Below are 19,064 nucleotides of genomic sequence, written 5' to 3'. Positions count from 1 at the left end.
AGTAAATTCTTCAAACATTAATATTCGTGGTATTTTGAAAGTTTATACTTTACATAGATTGGATAATCCTTGACACGAACCTGACCTGAAATCATTTCCAGAAATATGAACACATTAACAACATGAACATAAATCAACCATAACCCAATTTAATAAATTTGTTACTCAATACGATTTCACACTCTTACTATCAAATAATTATACTTCGTATTTAATTTGATACGCACTTCATCCATAATCGACATGAAACTAAACAGAAACAATACAATACCCATACTCATTTTCCTAACTTATGTATTAAACATAAACCCAAGTGCCCTGAGCAGTTGAGCTGATTGTTGAGTGAGTGAAGAAGTGATGTTCTCAGCATTAAATTTGCGGGCATCAACCCCTGCAATCCACCGTTTCAAAGTCGCCGGAAACCTAACTTTATCGCAACCTCCGCCGTCTTCTCTCCGTCTCCCGACTCGCCGCTTCACCGTACTTTCCGTTCAATCGCCGGAAAATGTGGCTTCCTCTGAACCGTCGATTTCTTCCGAATTCATCTCCTCCGTTGGATCCCCTTCTCTTCAACTCCCTCATTCTACTCTCACGCATCGTCACATTACCGTCTTGAACATCCTCGCTTGTGCGGTATCACTTTTTTCTTACTTAACATTTTTTTTTAATTTTATTTATAAATTGAATGTTGATTTTTGCATAATCTTAATTGCTTGAGAAATATGAGTTCAATTGAATTTAGTTTAATGTTATTGAGTTCAACATCTTGAATTTTTTTATTTTAGCAAATTGCTGTGATAGAAAAAGAAAAGATAAAGTTCCTACTTTGTAATTTGTACTTGTATATATTAGCAATTAGGTCAATTGTTTTGGGTGTGTTTGATATCGTTGTGAGTTTTCAAGTAGACGGGATTCGATTCCAGGACTTGGGTATCGACTTTAACCAATTAAACTAGTTGACATTTACACTTAATTCAAGATTATGAAACTAGCAGTTGGTTGTTTTGTTGTTATTTTTTGGAAAATTGATAGGATTAGTATGAGTATGACTAATTTTATGTTCATTTTACAGCCTATATCATACTTAGGTACTGTAATGTTTAATGTCTAGAAACCAAGAGCTGAAACATTGAAACTTCTTAAGGTAATTTTAGATTTTTGTTTTTCTGTTTACAGGTTGCTATATCAACGACTTGGCTATTCTGCTCGGCAATTCCCACACTTTTGGTTTGTGCATTCTATCTACATTGGATTCTATTAGTTTCTGTTGGATTAATTGTCTTTGGTTTAATTCCCCGGCCCCCGGAATTGACTGATTTTACTGAAAAAAAGGAATTTTGAGGCGGTTTTGAATTGTGAATTACATTCTTTTGTATCCATTAATTGTGATTGGGAGCGGATTTAGGAATTTGGATGGGATCATAATTTAGTGATTTGACATAAGCACTCTGATTCTATATATCTATAGAAGGATAACATTGTGAAGAATGGGGATGATGCATTATGGGGATTTTGGGGGTATGGAACTGGGGGGATTAAGGAGATACGTGCTAATAGATATTGGCAGCAATGTTTCATGCTTAGAGACATTTCGTCTATGCCCTTGCACAAGAGGGTGTGTGGATAATGGTTATTAATTGAAGGATTGTTAGTTCATTGTCCAAATACAGGCACTAAAACCCTATGAGCTGTAAATTTTTAGTAATATCACATAGGGTATGGGGAACTTGAAGGGCTAAATTGATGCTTTCTTTGTTGTCGCCCTTTATTACATGTTTAAGGGTTTCAAGCAAATTGATTCTTATACAAATCAACTATGTATTTGGATGTCTAATTAGAGGAAAGGGGAGGAGAGGGAGAGTGATGGATCTAATTTCCTTTGTTTGGATATGGAACAGAGGAAACAAAGGTAAATAGAAACTAAATAGTTATTATATTGTGAACACCAAATCCCTCAAAAGTTGAAAAAAATTATAATGTTTTTGGTTAGAAGAAAGAAGGTAATAGTTAGGGGGAAGGGAGTTGTAATCTTCTTTTAATTTTTTACCTAAATTGGAAAGAAAATGAATGCCTTTTATTCCTTTTCCTTCTCTTCCCCATTTCCATGACAAACAAGGGAATTTGAATGTTCCTCATTTCCACTCATCCCTTACATATATTGTTAAGAGGAGAAGGCAGGAAAACTTTGCCTTTTCCTCACCCAAGCCTTTTCTTCCCTCCACCATTGCTATCCAAATGCATAATTCCTCCATACAAACGTCATTTTGCAAGCACACTTATACGCCTTTTCCTTCGCACGTGATATAAATTGGAATTCAGAAGAGATGTGAATAGCAATATATTACTACAATGCGGAAACGAAAACTAAAACTTATAACTGGCACTATTTTAGAAAAATATTTTCTAGGATTGAACAATGTCCGGACTCCAGAAGTGTAAGATTTTTCTTAACTAAGTATGTGGGGCATTATCTTGTGCCCTTAAAATGGAGCTGAGGCCATAGTATAAGGAGATTTGTACCATTACTATTTTTATTCTATTATTAGATGCTTTAAGGCTTAGTTAGGACATTTTGAGTTGGCATATTTCTCAAGGTTTTCACATATTTTCAAAAATGCTTGGTTTTGCTTTGTCATGTTCAAGGCCTTCAAGAGAGCAGCTGAATCGTTGGAGAAGCTATTAGATGTCACGAGAGAAGAGCTTCCAGACACAATGGCAGCAGTTCGCTTGTCTGGAATGGAGATCAGTGACTTAACTATGGAGCTAAGTGATTTGGGGTAAGATGTTTTTTAGTATGTGCTGTTTAAGTCTTTTTGAATAGTCTTTCAAAGCGTTTGAAGAACATTAGACCTTCCTTAATAGTAATTAGTGAGCTTAAATTTATTTATGATGCTTACTAATAGCTCTTCATGTCTAACTGTTTAAAATTTAGAAGAAAATTCAATTTCCATCAGAATTTAAGATTCTATTATTCTGTAGTTATAGGAGCTATCTTAATTGTTATAGTTGAATCTCTGAACTGGTGTTTGTTATAGTATCTGATAATTCAAATTAGAGAGTCAATATATCATTAAAGGAATTGTATTTAGCTAATTCCATGTTAAGATGTTAGCAAGTAGTTCCTAATAACATTGACCTAGTTAAGAACAAATAAAAGATTGATACCAACTCGAACTTATAGTTTGAGGCCAAAGATATATTGTGAAGCTGATATATAAAGCTTCATCATGATAATACATCTGAGACTTGATTGATTAGTTGGTTCTTTTCTTTTGGGAACTTTCTGTACATGCTGAAGGGTCATATGATATGATGTATTGCAGGCAGGAAATAACACAAGGTGTTAAACAGTCTACTCGTGCTGTACATGTCGCAGAGGAAAAAATGCGTCAATTTGCAAACATGACATCAACAGGTTAGCTATTATAATCTCAGGAATCATGCTGAACTATAACACTGTGCCTTCCATATTATCCTGAACTTGGAATTTTCACTTCATCTTCACTTCATTAGCACCAATGCAGATAGTCAGCACCAGAGCAACATCAATAGTTGAGCCCGCGTTAGCTAAATCTGCAAGAGGCATGCGAGAGGGCATTGTAAAGGGTCGTTCAATGATCCAAATGTTATTTGCTCTCACTGGATTTTCTAGGTCGGTCGTCAAATTTCTTTCAAATAGATCTAGGCTTAGATCCTTGAATAAATAATTTTGATGATAAGAGCAGTAAGAATGTAAGATTCATTTTCACTTTTGTACATATGAATAGATTTCATTGATGCTAGGTAGCAAAGCATCACTTGCCAAAGATTCAGTGTTGTATCTTTTATGTTTATGGCAATCGCTCTTAACAAATGAAAAAAAAAAAAATCTATTGGTAGCTAGTTGGGCAACTACTAGCGGGCCGAATGTCCTAAATACCCTTCACCTTGCTAACGACAACAAAACACCGTGTTAAATGCACCGTCCATATTTTTCTCATAATTAATCGAATCTTTAAGAGAGTATAGATTGTTAGATAGACAAATTTTCATAGTTAGGTCTATATAGTAAATGTACCTACTTTAGATGATTGTGGTCCTTGTGGACTGTGTGGTTGCTCACATTAGCAATAAAAGATACACGCTCAATGAAAGATATACAATTATACATCGTGAGGTTTTTTTTTTTTTTTTTTTTTTTTTTTTTTTTTTTTTTTTTCCTTAGAAAATTTACTATACATCGAGGGTCATTTTTTTTTAATCAAATTTAGGGTTATTTTTACAATTTTTTACAAAATTTTTATCAATAAAGTATACTTTGTAAGTAACTTTTATTTATATTAGGGTAACTTTTGCTCATTTTAAGGATAACTTTATAACGGATGACAATATTTATTGTACATCCGATTTAATTAGAAGTTTGTTTTCTTTCTTTCTTTTGGGCTTACAGATTTGTCGGTGTACATAAAAAAGGGAAAAATTATTTTGATTCAATCATGCTACTAAAATCTGTATTACACTAGTACGTTACTGATCAAAAACTATGCTCAAAGTTCAGGAAATTAAATGAAAGCTCCCTTTAATTTTTTCATACATAAATACATTCTTTGCTTTTTATTTTTTTTTATTTTTTTTTAAAACATGTACTGTGTACCTCAGCCCCAAGGTGATACAGGATTACAGGGTGGGATTACATTTTTCAGAAGATTTTCTGAAAATTTATATTCAAAACTATAGGATTTTATGAGCCACATCTAAAAGATATAAATAGAAAATTTACAATAATGTCTAAAAACGAAAGTTTCTTATTAACTAGCTATCAAAAACTGCAAACAAAGTCCATCATTCCAACTTGAGATGGGAGAAAACTACTACCTCCGTCTTGATTTGATCGTCACCTTATTGGCTTAATACTAGTTTAAATTACACCATCAACGTGACATCTAATTCCGAACATATGTACAATATGATTAAGCAGCAGCTGCGTGAACTTGTCCACCTCTTCCTGGATCAGGTCGTGGCTTTGGTGGCGTTCTAAAGCCACGTTTAAACTTTATTGCTCTGCTTCTAACCTCAATCTTTTCCTGTAAAACATCATTTAATTTAACAAAAAATTGTGAGTAAAAAAGCAACCTATAATCCAAAGACAAAGATGTTGAAATCATTTACGGATACAAAAACACTAACCGTAGTTTTGTTTGAAGTTGTAGTCGGAGATGAAAAACAACCAAAGTCAAGAAACCTAAGTAAAGGTTTCATGTTTGGTTTCATGTAGATTTTCATTCTTTTTAAGAAAGAAGGTTTTTTTTTTGTTTTTTTTTTCTTTTTGTGAACTAGAAGTTTGGTGCTATAACTTCAATTCTCTGTTGAGCTATATATATATAAATATATATATATATAATATGCTCACATTTATGGTCCTTCAATTCATTGCCAACACACTTAATTATGTCGAGGGCTAAAGCTAAAGTAATTGTAGTACTCATCAGTAGTTAATAGTGCATTACTTTATTTATTTGTAGGGTATGTAAGCTGGCTGGAGTTGACTGCCATTTTACAACATTAGGAATTTGTGTACATAAACTAAAAAGACATACTTGGAAATCCTAAAATAACTCGAATTTGGATTTTTTTCCAAATTGAGCTTTATTGGTAAATTATTTACCAAATTGGTCTCGTGGGAAAAGTATTTTCCAAACTAAGCTTATGGGGTGAAACGCTGTCTCAGACAGCGTTTTACACCCAGTTTTTTTTTAAAAAAAATTCAAGAAGTAAAACGCTGTCTCATACAGCGTTTTACCTTGTTGACCTGTTGGTATGTATTTTGGCAAAATATACTAGTATATTTTGCCAAATTATGCAATATGTATATGGGCTTTAAAACGCTGCCTGAGGCAGCGTTTTATGTTGAAGCATAAAACGCAGCCTGAGGCAGCGTTTTATTTGAAGCATAAAACGCAGCCTGAGGCAGCGTTTTATGTTAAAGCATAAAACGCTGCTTGAGGCTGCGTTTTATGTTAAAGCATAAAACGCTGCCTCAGGCAGCGTTTTTTCTGCTAGACTGCATTACCAGCAGCATCTGCTACACTGCATCACCAGCAGTTTATGCAATCTGCTGCTGCCCCTACACATAACCCTCACCCAGCAGCATCAGCTCAGCCCCACCATGAATCACCACCCCCACCACCATCCACCACCATCAACCACCTCCCCCACCACCACCGGCCGCCACTCTCGACCACCCCTATGCAATGCAAAACACCCTAAACAACGCAAGGACATTCCCACCACCCTCATCATTAACCACCACCCCCACCACCATCAACCACCTCCCCCACCACCACCGCCCGCCACTCTCAACCACCCATAAACTACCATAAAACACCCTAAACAACGCAAGAGCATTCCCACCACCAGCCACAACCTTTCCACCACCATCGACCACCACCGACAACCATCAAACACTGGAAACAACCCCAACAGCATGATAACCATCGTGAAACAGCACTTTAAGTGCAGGAGACCAAATATATGCTGCTTGATACATATAACGAATATAAAAGATATAGTTTCACTAACAAAAGTCAAATTCGGACAAATAAGGGAAATAAACTTCAAATTGTACAGAGAGTCATTTAGAAAACATTTCTTGTATTAATAATGTAAGCGTTATATACAACATTGTTAAATATTTGAGTACCACAAAAGGATCAACTAACTAATACTATCCGGACTCATGTATTGGAGTTAACTGATCTCTATTCTGTGTGTCCTCCGTCCGTTTACGAACACGCCTCGGACGCCTCGTGTAATGCTGAATGGTTGTGAATGGGTCTCGGGACGGTGGAGGAGTCAGCTGGCGAGACGATGAGTCATCCTGGCTGTGGCCGGAGCGGTGTTATGGATGAAGTAATCCTCTGCCTGTGTAGAGCCCGAAGTATGACCTCCACCACTACTCTGTCCGAAGTCGAACTGTGAATGGAAGGAGTTGGGGTCATGATCGTCCCTGGGGTGGACGAGATGGCCATGGCCATATCTCTGCAAGCTATGTATGCCCATATCTCGCACCCGCTCAACCTGGGCTCTGGTGGGTACGGATGCTAAGGCATCTGAAAGTGCATCAACCATCGCACCCATATCCCTCGCCTGCAGTAATCATCCATGAATTAGTAATATGATATAGAATTTCAAATAATTTTGGAAAACAAGAAACTGAAAAAACTCACAAGTCCGCTGATAACATCATAAGCTGGATGGTAGTGCGTGGACGGTGGGGTGTAGGTAGGGTTGATGAAAAGGCGTGTAATCTGCCTGTACCATACCATGTAAGGATCACGCGGATCCATAACACCCTGAAACAGGTGACCGTCAACGATGGACTCCAACCGCTGGTCCCAAAGCTCAAAGAATTGATGATGCTCCAGTGCCCAGTTTGTCTCCAACTTTCCACGACGGTCAATGCCGTGGAGGCGAATACTAGTGTCACAGGGCATAGGGATAGGCTGGTGAAGTCCGAACTGTCGCAACACTCGGTCCGGTAGGTGGCTCTCCACGACCTCGAAACAGATCATGGGGGTCCTGGCAAGCCACTCAGCACGATGCTCGAGCAAGTGTTCCGGCATGGCCTCTACCAACACAGCAGAATAGGGATCCCATGTCATTTGCAACAAGGATATATCGTGAAAAGGTTAGAGCAATGCCAATAAACAGTATAAAGAGTAAACAAACGATTACAAATTTAGTGCAAGATTCCACCTGTTCATCCGAGAGTCGATCGAGGGCGTCACGGTAGTAGAGAAGACCTCTCGCTGTATACGCATGTGTTAGTCTGGGAACCACCCACCTGTGGCAACAATTTATTTAAGAAGTTGTACTAGCTAATTATAACAAAATTTGAGTACACAAGTATAATGTTACGAACCTACAACCGTATGCCTGATCGGGTTCAGGGAGCGGGGGAGCATCGTATGCTGCGTTAAAGTTGAACCCCATGCCCAGTCTCACACCTCATTTTAAGGTTCAGTTCAGCATTCATTGGGTTTGAGCCGATTCTACTGTGAACCTCATTCATCAGATCATTCACAGTCATGTTCGGTTCAAGTGTTATAAGTTCCATATTCCCTCCACTGTACTCAACATTTGATCCATCGCACATAATTTCACCTCCCCACCGGCATAACAACACTACATTTTGTGAAGCCATATTCTACATACCAACCAAAACACATTTAAGGATAATCGAATTCTAAAACAACGTCAAAAAACCCTAATTTAACAATACATAACATACATAGCTTCGATAATGGAAAGTTATATCAAATTTCGAGAACCTACATGTGTAGCTAATATGACAACAATGAAACAAGTCCATTCTCATTATCAACATTTTCATCACCAATTTCATAAACTCTTAGTACCGCATACAACTATCAACATACTAATACCGCATTACCATCAACAATTTTATCATTTTTTTCACAATAATAGACCACATTACCATCAAGAATTTCATCAAGAATTTCATAAAAAACAAACCACATTATCATTGACAATTTCATCAACAATTTCGTCGACAATTTAATCAACACTTTCGTCTATATTTTTCCTCAACAATGTACCACATTATCATCAATAATTATCAACAATTTATCACATTTCATTACTAATTAGCAACAAATTAATACAATTTACATCACAATTTGCTACAATATACAACAACTATCTACTACCAACTATTCAATGTAAAATTCAACAATGTACTACGAATTTAGGGTTTACCCGGATTTAAAGAGTGAGTGAGACAATGCCGGCAACAACTTCCGTTCACTTTGGCGGCGGCAGGGGCGGCGGCACGGCAGGGGAGGCGTTGGCAACGGTTGTGGTTCTTTGTTGCTGACAATGAGAGTTAGTGAGAGAGAGAGTGTAAATTGCGTGAAAGAGATTGAGAAAAAAAGGCCTGGAATTCGTTATAATTCCCGCAAGAAACGCTGCCTCAGGCTGCGTTTTATGCTTGTACATTAAACGCTGCCTGAGGCAGCGTTTCATTTAAAGATATAAACGCTGCCTCAGGCAGCGTTTATTTGTATAAAACAGGTATGAAATACGAAGTTTTTGAAAAAAGTCAAACTACCATAAAACGCTGCCTGAGGCAGCGTTTTGTGTCTTGAATTTTTTTTAAAAAAAAACTGAGTGTAAAACGCTGTCCGAGACAGCGTTTCACCTCAGAAGCTTAGTTTGGGAAATACTTTTGCCACAAGACCAATTTCGTAAATAATTTCCGTATAAAGCTTAATTTGGGAAAAAATCCCTCGAATTTTTGGTGCGATTGCTCGGGTGCTTTTTCTAACTCACTTGTTTTTGTTTTTTTAAACAAACACGGCAGAGGATATATAACGATCAAGATCCATTGTCAAATAAAAAAACTTTGAGGGAAAGATTCAAGACATACATATTCATCACAACCCCTGGTATCCCACCTTGCAACTAGGTGACCTAAATCCCGCCCATTTAACATGAGAACAAAGAAAATACTCAAAACACAAATCAAAATCTCTAATATAATTTAGTATTTATATTTGTTTGGACATGATGATCCACTACTATTAGACAACCACCTTGACATTATGAAGGTATGTAGTTTTCCTACATAGTTCACACGTACTTTACAACATTGCATGAAGACATCTTCTTCTATAATCTTGATCGTTTCACTTTACTTTACTCCATTAATTAATTAGCTTTTCATCTTTTTGATTAAGATTATTAAATATAACTGTGTGTTCAGCAGTAGCTGATGTCCATGCAAAAGATTGTAATCGTGTCTATCTTTCACATAAAGCAATGTACAAAAACCTTATCTACTCTTTGTAATAAAGTTGTTCATATCTTTAATTTGTGATGCACATGCTACATATGGCCGCCTTGGCCGTTAATTTCCATTGGCTACTCCTAATTGCTATAATCTCGTGATAAAGAATGTGAGAGGGTGTAAAATTAGTCCAAGATGAAAATATTCCTTTTTTTTAGAGAGCCACAAGGGCAGGGGAGGTGAGATAATAGACTTTACTAAAGAATGTGAGAGGGTGTAAAATTTTATATTACATAATTAATATTAGACTTATACTATGTAATTAATATATGCTAAAGCATATGAGGGGGTGTAAAATTAGTCCTAGTAAAGATGAAACTATATAATTAATAGACTTTAATATTTTAATACTACATAATTAATATGAGATGATGTATAATAAGTTCCAGTAAAGATGAAACTATGATAATTAATAGACTTAAATATTTTATACTACGTAATTAATACTCCGTATTTGATAAAGAATGTGAGAGGGTGTAAAATAAGTCCCACTAAAGATGAAACTACAACAATTAATAGACTTTAACATTATTTACTACTACGTAATTAATATTTGATAAAGAAAATGAAGCAGTGTAAAGCAAGTCTCACACTCCCAGTAAATTAAGATGAAACTATGATAATTACTCCCTCTGTTTTTAAATACTTGTTTGTTTTTTCTCTTTCGGCTGTTTTTAAATACTCGCTCCATTTTCTTATTTGGAAAACTTTTATAATATTATATATATTCATTTCTTTCAACTAGTGAGAACCAGTTTTATTACCTTTAGATTCTCTCTTCTCCAATTTACCTACCAGTCTACCACTAACCTCACTACATCTATATTTTATTATTTTCTCCAATTTCTCCTAAAACTTTGCACATGGAGAAATGGATTAAATATTTAAAAACGAAGGGAGTAATAGACTTTAATATTTTATACTACATAATAAATAATTATTTATTTTAGCAACATATTAATTTTAGCAACGTAATTATTTATTGAGTTCAACCTAAAATATGTATTGTTCGTTTTCTATTCTAAAAAGGACATTAACTCAATTTTAAATTCATAAGATCTTATGAAACTAAAATTAGAGATAAGTACTCTAATTACCGTATGTAATCTATAATAATTTGATAACATAAATAGATACTTCTCAAACTTATAGTAATTTATATAAAAATAATTTGTTTTCTTATGAATATCCGAGCATTGCTCGGGCAAAGAACTAGTATATTACTATATTGATGTGGTCTAATCTGTGCAGTGTACTAATGAAATAAATGGGAGAAAAACTTTAACCTATTAAAGTGGATTTTCACTTTCATCTTACTTTTGTGATGAATTTAAGGTGATTATTAACTTGCATAATCACATAATTATTACGAGTAAATTTTAACTGTAATTTTCTGTAGATAATAAGGTACTCGTAGTTGGATTTGATGGTACTTTGTGTCCCATCTTTTTGAACAATCTATATAGTGCCCCTTTATTTCCCAATCATGTATGTCATGCCACTGTTGTTTTTCTTTTCTCTTTATGTTTATGTCTTTTTTTTAGCTGATTGTGATCCACAAATATAATTATCCATTCTAGATTTTTCTTAATTTTTTTCATTGAAAAGTAATTTTCAATCATTAGTCTAGAATATTAAAGATACAAGAAATATGACAAAATGTAAGAGTAATTTTGCAAATTTGAAGAATTGAAAATGAGAACGTCTCCAAAGTATAAATTGTTCATTAATTCAACTAATAGACTAATAGATTAAAAATCAATCCTATGAATAAACCTAACTCATAGAAAGTCAGACATTCTTATTCAAGACTTGAGAAATTCTTTGCCTTTAATTGAGTCATTGATGATTTAAATTTTGGTATATAGTTAGTTAGTTACATGTTGATGATATCATTAATACCAACAAAAAAAATCTATTAATACCAACAAAACTTAAATTTTGGATTTGTTGATACCAGTGAATTAGTATTTTGGTATTAGGGTGATACTACGCACAATTTAATATTAAGCATAAATTCTCATCAAGAGTCAAGACCTATCTACCATAGAATTAGGAGAGAAAAAAAGAATTGGACTAAGCCTAACTCATGATGAAGTTGGACCCTTTATTGGCCTCTCAAGTCCATAATGATTGTTGCATGATTTTAAAAGACTTGTAGCAAACAAACAAGCCCATAAATATAAAATGTGGGTACCAATATTTATTTTTTAAGCATAGAAAAAGCGTGACGTGGGAGCAATGACTTCTAGCCGTAATATTAAGGCTACTTGAATGAGTTGGACTATCATTGAATTTGAACGAGCACTCAAACAACCTCATCATTAATCATATTTTCATTTTTTTTAAACTAGTTTTTGGGCCGGGCGATGCCCCGGATTATTATATGAAATTAACTTATTACTAATATACATTATAATTTATGATTTAATTTTCTTGTAATTAAATTTGTTATTCATATTGTCATTTGCTACATATTAATATTTTGTATTCAAAAAATTACATAAAGAATTACATAGTTGGGTGATAAGATATTTAGTTCTTGAATTAAAAGTTGCGAGTTCAAATCTTGGGGAGGACTTTTTTATTTATTTATATGTGCATGACGTGTAATGAAAATCAATGTAAGGGGGGAGAGCCATGTGGCGTTATGGGTACTTGAATGGATGACGTGGCGTAATGAGGGGAGCTTACGTGACACATGTACGTTATTAGAAACGCCTTTTAATATATTAGTATAGATGATTTTATATCCGACTTTACAATCACATGAACATTTTCTGGTACACATTAATATTATATTATTATTGTTCTAATATACAAGTAGTATTGTAGATTTGGTGATTTTTTTTTTAAACTACTATTAGAGTTACTTTAATGAATTAGACTTATTTTAATGGGATAAAATGAGGTTACTCTTATGAATAAATAGGGTTACTCATATCTATAAATAAGAATTATTCTTATAAATCAATATGGCCACATGTAAAACATAGTCACTCCTACTCACTATTTGGTACATGTGAGTTGACTCTTTTGCACTTTACATACTACGTATTAAACATTTAAACTTGATAATGTGACAAACTCAAAGAGACAAAGCATAAAGAAATGATATGGCACATAAAACTTGATAATGTGACAAACTCAAAGAGACAAAGCATAAAGAAATGATATGGCACATAATCAAAGAACTTGTTCTTAGGTCGTAATTTGCTCCTTGTTGATTGAACTTCTTGTCTAAAAATAAAAATAAAAAAAAAAATTAAAAAATTAAAAAAAAAAAATTAAAAAAAAAAAGAGAGAGAGAGAGAACCAGAATTGGAGATATGAAGCCGACTCTAGCAAATCCAGTTACACCATTGGTCTGACAAGTAGCATACAAGCCCATTGTTACTTATCAGCCCACTCCAATTACAATTCAACATTTGATGTTTTTTTTTTTTTTAACAAGATTTTTTGGGTCTTCATCTTATGAAGCTACAATTTTCTATTTTAATCCCTAAATCTGTGCTCTTTTATCTTACATACTACCTTCGTTACATTTTATTTGCAACGATTAGACATTTTTTCTCTCTACTTTATGTCAAATCGTTGCAAATAATATGAAATGGAGGTAGTATTTTAACACAGTATATGGACTGTCGAGAGCTATATAACACACTTCTGATCCCTAAATCCAGAGCATAAAAATTTATCTTTTGAAAATATTTTCATGGGGGTTTAGAGGATACTTTGCACACGTATGAGACCTGAGATAGTGTCTTCAACTCCTTCACAAAGGTAGATGAGAAAAGTTCCCTTCAAAAACCATCTTGATTCTTATAGTTTATACCCATATGCCATATCATGCAAATGATGCTTCTAGGAACTGTCAATGAATCAGAACAAGATCAGAACGCTAATTTGACAAACATAAGAAATTTTTTATTGATGATTGATATCATCTAATTATATACATATGCCAACATTACAATAAATCGTGTATTCCCCTTCCTATTTAAAAAAAAAAATTCCACTTTACAAGTTCAATTGGTTCGCCAAGGAAAAAAAAAAAAAGTATTGATCCAGTAAAACTATTGCTTCAGAGCACTGCGTACCTAACATAGTTGTGGTTTTTTCCTAACTGTTTGTAATGTTGTTGATGGATTCTTTCTCCCTCCAAACTGCATGTACTTCCATCAGTTCGAAATCTTTGTGTAAATATTGATTCCTCGAGGGGGGTAGATAATCCATGAGCATAAGCAAGAAGACCAGTGTATGCAATCATGGCTCCATTGTCAATGCAATATCTATCGTCAGTAGAATATAACCGCCCACCTCTCTCAGAACACATTATCCTCATCATCTCTTGCAACCGCTCATTACAACCAACACCCCCAACAATGAGAACATCTTTTGCGTCACAATGAGCCATGGCTCTTTCTGTTATTTCAACAAGCATAGCGAAGAGAGTTTCCTAGGACACCAGCCACCAGATACAAAGAAATTAATTCACAGATTTCAAACTTTGCAGATATAACAAATTATAAATAAAAAATAATGACACATCACAGCAGACACTAAACAAGTACATACTTGCAGTGAGTAGCACAAGTCAGCAGGTGTGCATTCATTGCTTTGTAGTTTCTCCTCAGCTGTAGTTTCGATGTAGCTCAATATGCCACTAAATGAAACATCCATTCCCTTAACAGCATATGGTAAATATATGAAATTTTCACCTTTCTTAGCAAGCTGGGCATAAACAGAAAAAGGCCAATTAACAATTTACAGATACAAATTAAAATCGCGATGTAAAAGAGGAGCATGACAAGTTGATTACAGTATCTGAGTATCATACCATTATATCTAGAGCACACCACCAAAGATGAGAATGCACGTCTTTTGTATATGCATGTAAAATTTTTCTTTGCTTCCAGCCTAAACTCCCCTATTTGATTTGAGGTGGTAAAGTATCTTGAGGAAAGTATTTGTAAATTGTTAACTTCTCTGTTCTTTGCAAGTGACCACATAAAGTTGAGTAATGCAATAATGAAATGTTAATACAATGCTCAAATATTACACCAGAACTAAATACTCAAAGTTCTTAACATTTGGCCACTTATCATGCAAGATAAAGGAATCCTACCTGTTGATGATCTTCACTATAAACTACGAGTATAATTAATGTAATGCCACTAATGCAGTGTTGATACTTATCCAACAGAGCAACTAACCAACAAAATAAATCACAACAATGGACTATGTTAACATCATCACTAATAATGCAGTTGTTATACTCCTATATATATCTTCAATACAAACAAAGAATTAGAGATAACACAATCAAGAGACACTTTTTAACAAGAGGAGCTCATTCTACCTGTTCAATGTTATATCCTGGACTAGGATCATTTGAAAGTGTCAAAACTCGAGCAAAGCGATCCAAGCAATTCCCAACAGCAATGTCAATGGTCTCCCCAAAAATCCGATACCTCCCCTCACTATACGCGATCACTTGTGTATTACCCCCACTAACATACAGCACAACAGGATCAACCGCTCCTGTAACAATCCTCCCCATCTCAATATGAGCAACACAGTGATTAACACCAACAATCGGCTTCTTCCACAGCTGCGAAAGAACCCTTACCACAACCGCGGAAACTTGCAAGGGAGCACCCATCCCCGGGCCTTTGGTATAACACAGACAGTCAATATCATCCGGGGTTATTCCAGCCGTGGTTAGAGCAGATTTCACAAGAGGCAGGACATGTTCAAGGTGATGGTGGGCGGTTTCTCGGGGAAGAAACCCGTGTCCTGGAGGGGTAATGTAGGTGTGTCTAGGGTTCGATAAAATGGTTCCATCTAGGGTTACAACACCAACACCAATCTTATTAGCTGAACCTTCAAAACCAAGGGCAATCATTCTTTTGCTCATCTTTTACCCACAAATTGATGCCCACTAAAACCCTAAAAAAATTGAAAATTTACACAAATGAGTTCTTCATCAGATCAATCACTGATAAATTACTCCACATTAGTTCCATAATTTGCAAAATACAAACAAATTAATTGCAAGAGAATCCGGGAAAATGTTATTATTTCTTAAATAATCAATCAATCTAAGTTAACTGTTGAAACTTGAAATGATGGGTATAGCATTATAGCACTAATTTAAAGTAATTAAGTTAAAAGGATGATTCTTGAAAATGAAATTATAGTACCAAATTACAAATTCCTACAAAATGGAATGAATTAAAGAAGAGTGATAGAGAAAGTACAATACCAAATGAGTTGCACAGCACAGGAGGAGAAATTTGGCACGATAACGCTGCCGGCAAACTGAAGTGGTACAAGGTGAGGAGACTGAGGAATCAAACTACATAATTTGAAGTACAAGTAGAAGATAATAAGGTTAAGAGATTTACATTTTGTTTTGTTGACATGTTTAATTTAATACTTGTAGGTAAGAAATTCTTGACACTAACATACTTTTTCGGTATCCATTTAATGTCATGTAATATATGGGAAAAAAAAAGTATGTTTTCTATGAGGCTAGCAACATCGTATGGTCGGGGTTACTTATTTAAGGGTTACTCAATCGGTTAGGGATTATTCGGTCATGGGTTACTTGGTCGGTCAGGTCACACGATGTGGCCAACCATATAAAACTTTTGGCAAAAAATGTTAGGTTTGTTCAAAATATTTATCATTGATTTCATAATTTATTGGTTATTTTCTTAGGCGGGTTAATTTCGTGTTGGGGATCTCATCAACAACCCATCCTGTTTTGACTAAACGTCGTGTTATTTCAGAATGTCCTTTTCAAGTAAATTTGTCGAGTATTAGGAGTAACATTCAAACCTTTTAAATTATTTTTTTAACAACCTTTTAATCAATTTTAGAGTTTGATTAGTTTTTTTATTCAAGTTCATATCACTCTTATAGACTAGAAAATCGATTGCCTAAACCTAGGTAAGCAAACAACTTACTTTATTTAACTCAAGGGTTTCGTGGTGAAATATCCTTATTAATTACTCCCCTTAATCTTAAGAGTCTTATATAATAGTCCGTTAAAATACGAATCGAGTTTACCTAAATAATTATTGATATCATTGAATGCAAGACATTTTGACAGCTATAATCATCCATTACTAACAGGGGTGAATATGAGATTCTAAGTAAGTGCGGGGTGGTCGAGTTTGGAGTGTTGGAGTACAACTGAACCAGGCCATCTACAAGACCTATCAACATCATCACTTCTTGTCCATCTAGATTTAGTTGCCCCCTTACTAGTTTAAGATCAACTTGTATTTCCTCTTGATTCTAAAATGCAGGGACCTGCTAAGGGAGATGCCCTTTGAGGATCGTGGAGGCAATGTTGTAGCAAACTCTATCGCGAAAGATGCTAGATGTAACTTGGAGGCTATGCATCAAATTGGTCTTTTGTACCACTCCCCTCCATGCTGTAATGTAGCTTTTGAAAGTAAGCGATGCTCAAACTTTATCAACTGTAGTCTTGATTATGCTGGTGATGTCCCAACTTTTACTGAGGGTACGGTCATGTAATTAACCTTGGTACTACTAATTAATCCATGCCTCTTTCACTCAAAAAAAAAAAAAAAAAATCATTGCCAACACACATAATTATGTCGAGGGCTAAATTAGTTGTAATACAGTACTGCTTTTTTTTTTGTATGGTTTGTAAGCTGGCTGGGGTTGACTGTCATTTTACGACATTAAAAATTAGTGTACATGAAATAAAAATGATTACTTTATTCACAACAGATAAAATTAATTACTTGACAAATGACTTAGGGTGTGTTGTCGCGTTGAACTTAGTCCAAATTTTTATTGTATGTTCATTCAAAATCTAACTAAACTTGATCTAACCTCATTAGTTGTGAAAGTAATTTCTTAAGGTGAACAAATAAATAAAGCCTTAGCTTCATACATACAATCATCATCATATCATACATCATACACTCGAGTGTACCAATCAATCATTTCCTTCATTGTACAAATACTAAACAAAAGTAATTGTGAATGTTAAAAATTAGATTTGTACGAATATGAAAAATCAGTCCTAACTTTTGATCTTCCGATTAATTAAATTAATTGGTTTAACAGTAGCTTATGTCCACATGCAAATTTCCATGCAAAAAATTGTAATTGTGTCTTTCACACACATAAAGGAATGTACATACTACCCCCATTTCATATTATTTGCAACGATTTGACATAAATAAAGAGGAAAAATACTTAATCGTTGCAAATAATTTAGGAACATCTTTTAATATAGGAAAAAAATATATAAGAAGCTAAAAATGGAAAGAAAATACAATAAATAAACATTTATTATTCCGATTTACTTGTGAATTGTTGATAAATTTCCAACTTAATACTTAAAAAGGAAGTATATTAAATGCTTATATGCTTAGCATTACCCTTTAATACTACCTCCGTTAACTATTATTTGTAACAAAGGGGTATTATTTGTGAGATGTAAAATATTCTTTTGTTGCAAATAATAATTAACGGAGGTAGTATATAAGTATAGATAAAGTGTATATCACTTTTTTCTTACTTTTGTTATGCTTTTAAGGTGATTATTAACTCACATAATTATTTCAATTCATGTAAAGGTAAAGTAACAGTAATTTTCGGTAGATGATAATAAGGTACTCGTAGTTGGATTTGATGGTACTTTGTGTCCATCTTTTTGAACAATCTATATAGTGCCCCTTTATTTCCCAATCATGTATGTCATTCCACTTTTTTATTTTATTTTTTAATTTTTTTTTAATTTTTAATTTTTAATTTTTCCTCTTTATGTTTATGTCTTTTTTAAGCTGATTGTGTATTGTGACCCACAATTATGATTATCCATTCTAGATTTTTCTTAATATTTTTTTTAATCGAAAATTAATGTTCAATCATTAGTCTAGAATACTATAGATAACAAGAAGAAAATGACAAATTATGATTTTTTTTTTTAAACAACAAATTATGATATTATATATACTAAAATGCTTTGTAATTTTGCATATTTGAAGAGTAGAAAATGAGAACGTCTCCGGATTACAAGGAGTTGTTCATTAATTTCAACTAATAGCTTGACATATTCACACAACTTTGATCTCTAAAGAGCGAGATAATATAAAGTGTTAAATGCACTTGGTTGTACATAGAGGTAAGTACATTGAGTAATTTTTTTTGCTCATTAATAGATTCT

At 34.1% G+C, this 19,064-nt stretch overlaps 1 protein-coding gene, 1 long non-coding RNA gene and 1 pseudogene across 3 annotated transcripts; 1 reads left to right on the top strand and 2 right to left on the bottom strand.

The window, feature by feature from the left end:
• Positions 1 to 257: 257 nt before the first annotated feature.
• LOC110724095 lies at positions 258 to 3,806 on the top strand. Of its 2 annotated transcripts, none has more exons than XM_021903494.1 (5): positions 258 to 633; positions 1,177 to 1,227; positions 2,644 to 2,777; positions 3,324 to 3,415; positions 3,514 to 3,806. In XM_021903494.1, the coding sequence occupies exons 1-5, from the start codon at positions 358 to 360 to the stop codon at positions 3,705 to 3,707; spliced, it is 747 nt and encodes a 248-aa protein (XP_021759186.1). In that variant the 5' UTR covers positions 258 to 357; the 3' UTR covers positions 3,708 to 3,806. The 2 variants fall into 2 exon arrangements, with proteins under 2 accessions (XP_021759186.1, XP_021759193.1); XM_021903501.1 differs by having other exon boundaries at positions 261 to 633; positions 3,525 to 3,677.
• A 730-nt stretch (positions 3,807 to 4,536) lies between these two features.
• Positions 4,537 to 5,368, bottom strand: LOC110724109. Its single transcript, XR_002511821.1, has 2 exons — positions 5,167 to 5,368; positions 4,537 to 5,063 (listed from the first exon to the last, which is right to left on the bottom strand). It is a non-coding gene; the product is annotated as an uncharacterized LOC110724109 (long non-coding RNA).
• An 8,384-nt stretch (positions 5,369 to 13,752) lies between these two features.
• On the bottom strand, positions 13,753 to 16,300 carry LOC110724088 (annotated as a pseudogene).
• Positions 16,301 to 19,064: the final 2,764 nt, after the last annotated feature.

Source organism: Chenopodium quinoa, unplaced genomic scaffold (genome assembly GCF_001683475.1).
Source record: "Chenopodium quinoa cultivar QQ74 unplaced genomic scaffold, ASM168347v1, whole genome shotgun sequence".
NCBI classification, from domain to species: Eukaryota; Viridiplantae; Streptophyta; class Magnoliopsida; order Caryophyllales; family Amaranthaceae; genus Chenopodium; species Chenopodium quinoa.
This window is presented reverse-complemented; position numbering and strand designations above follow the sequence as displayed.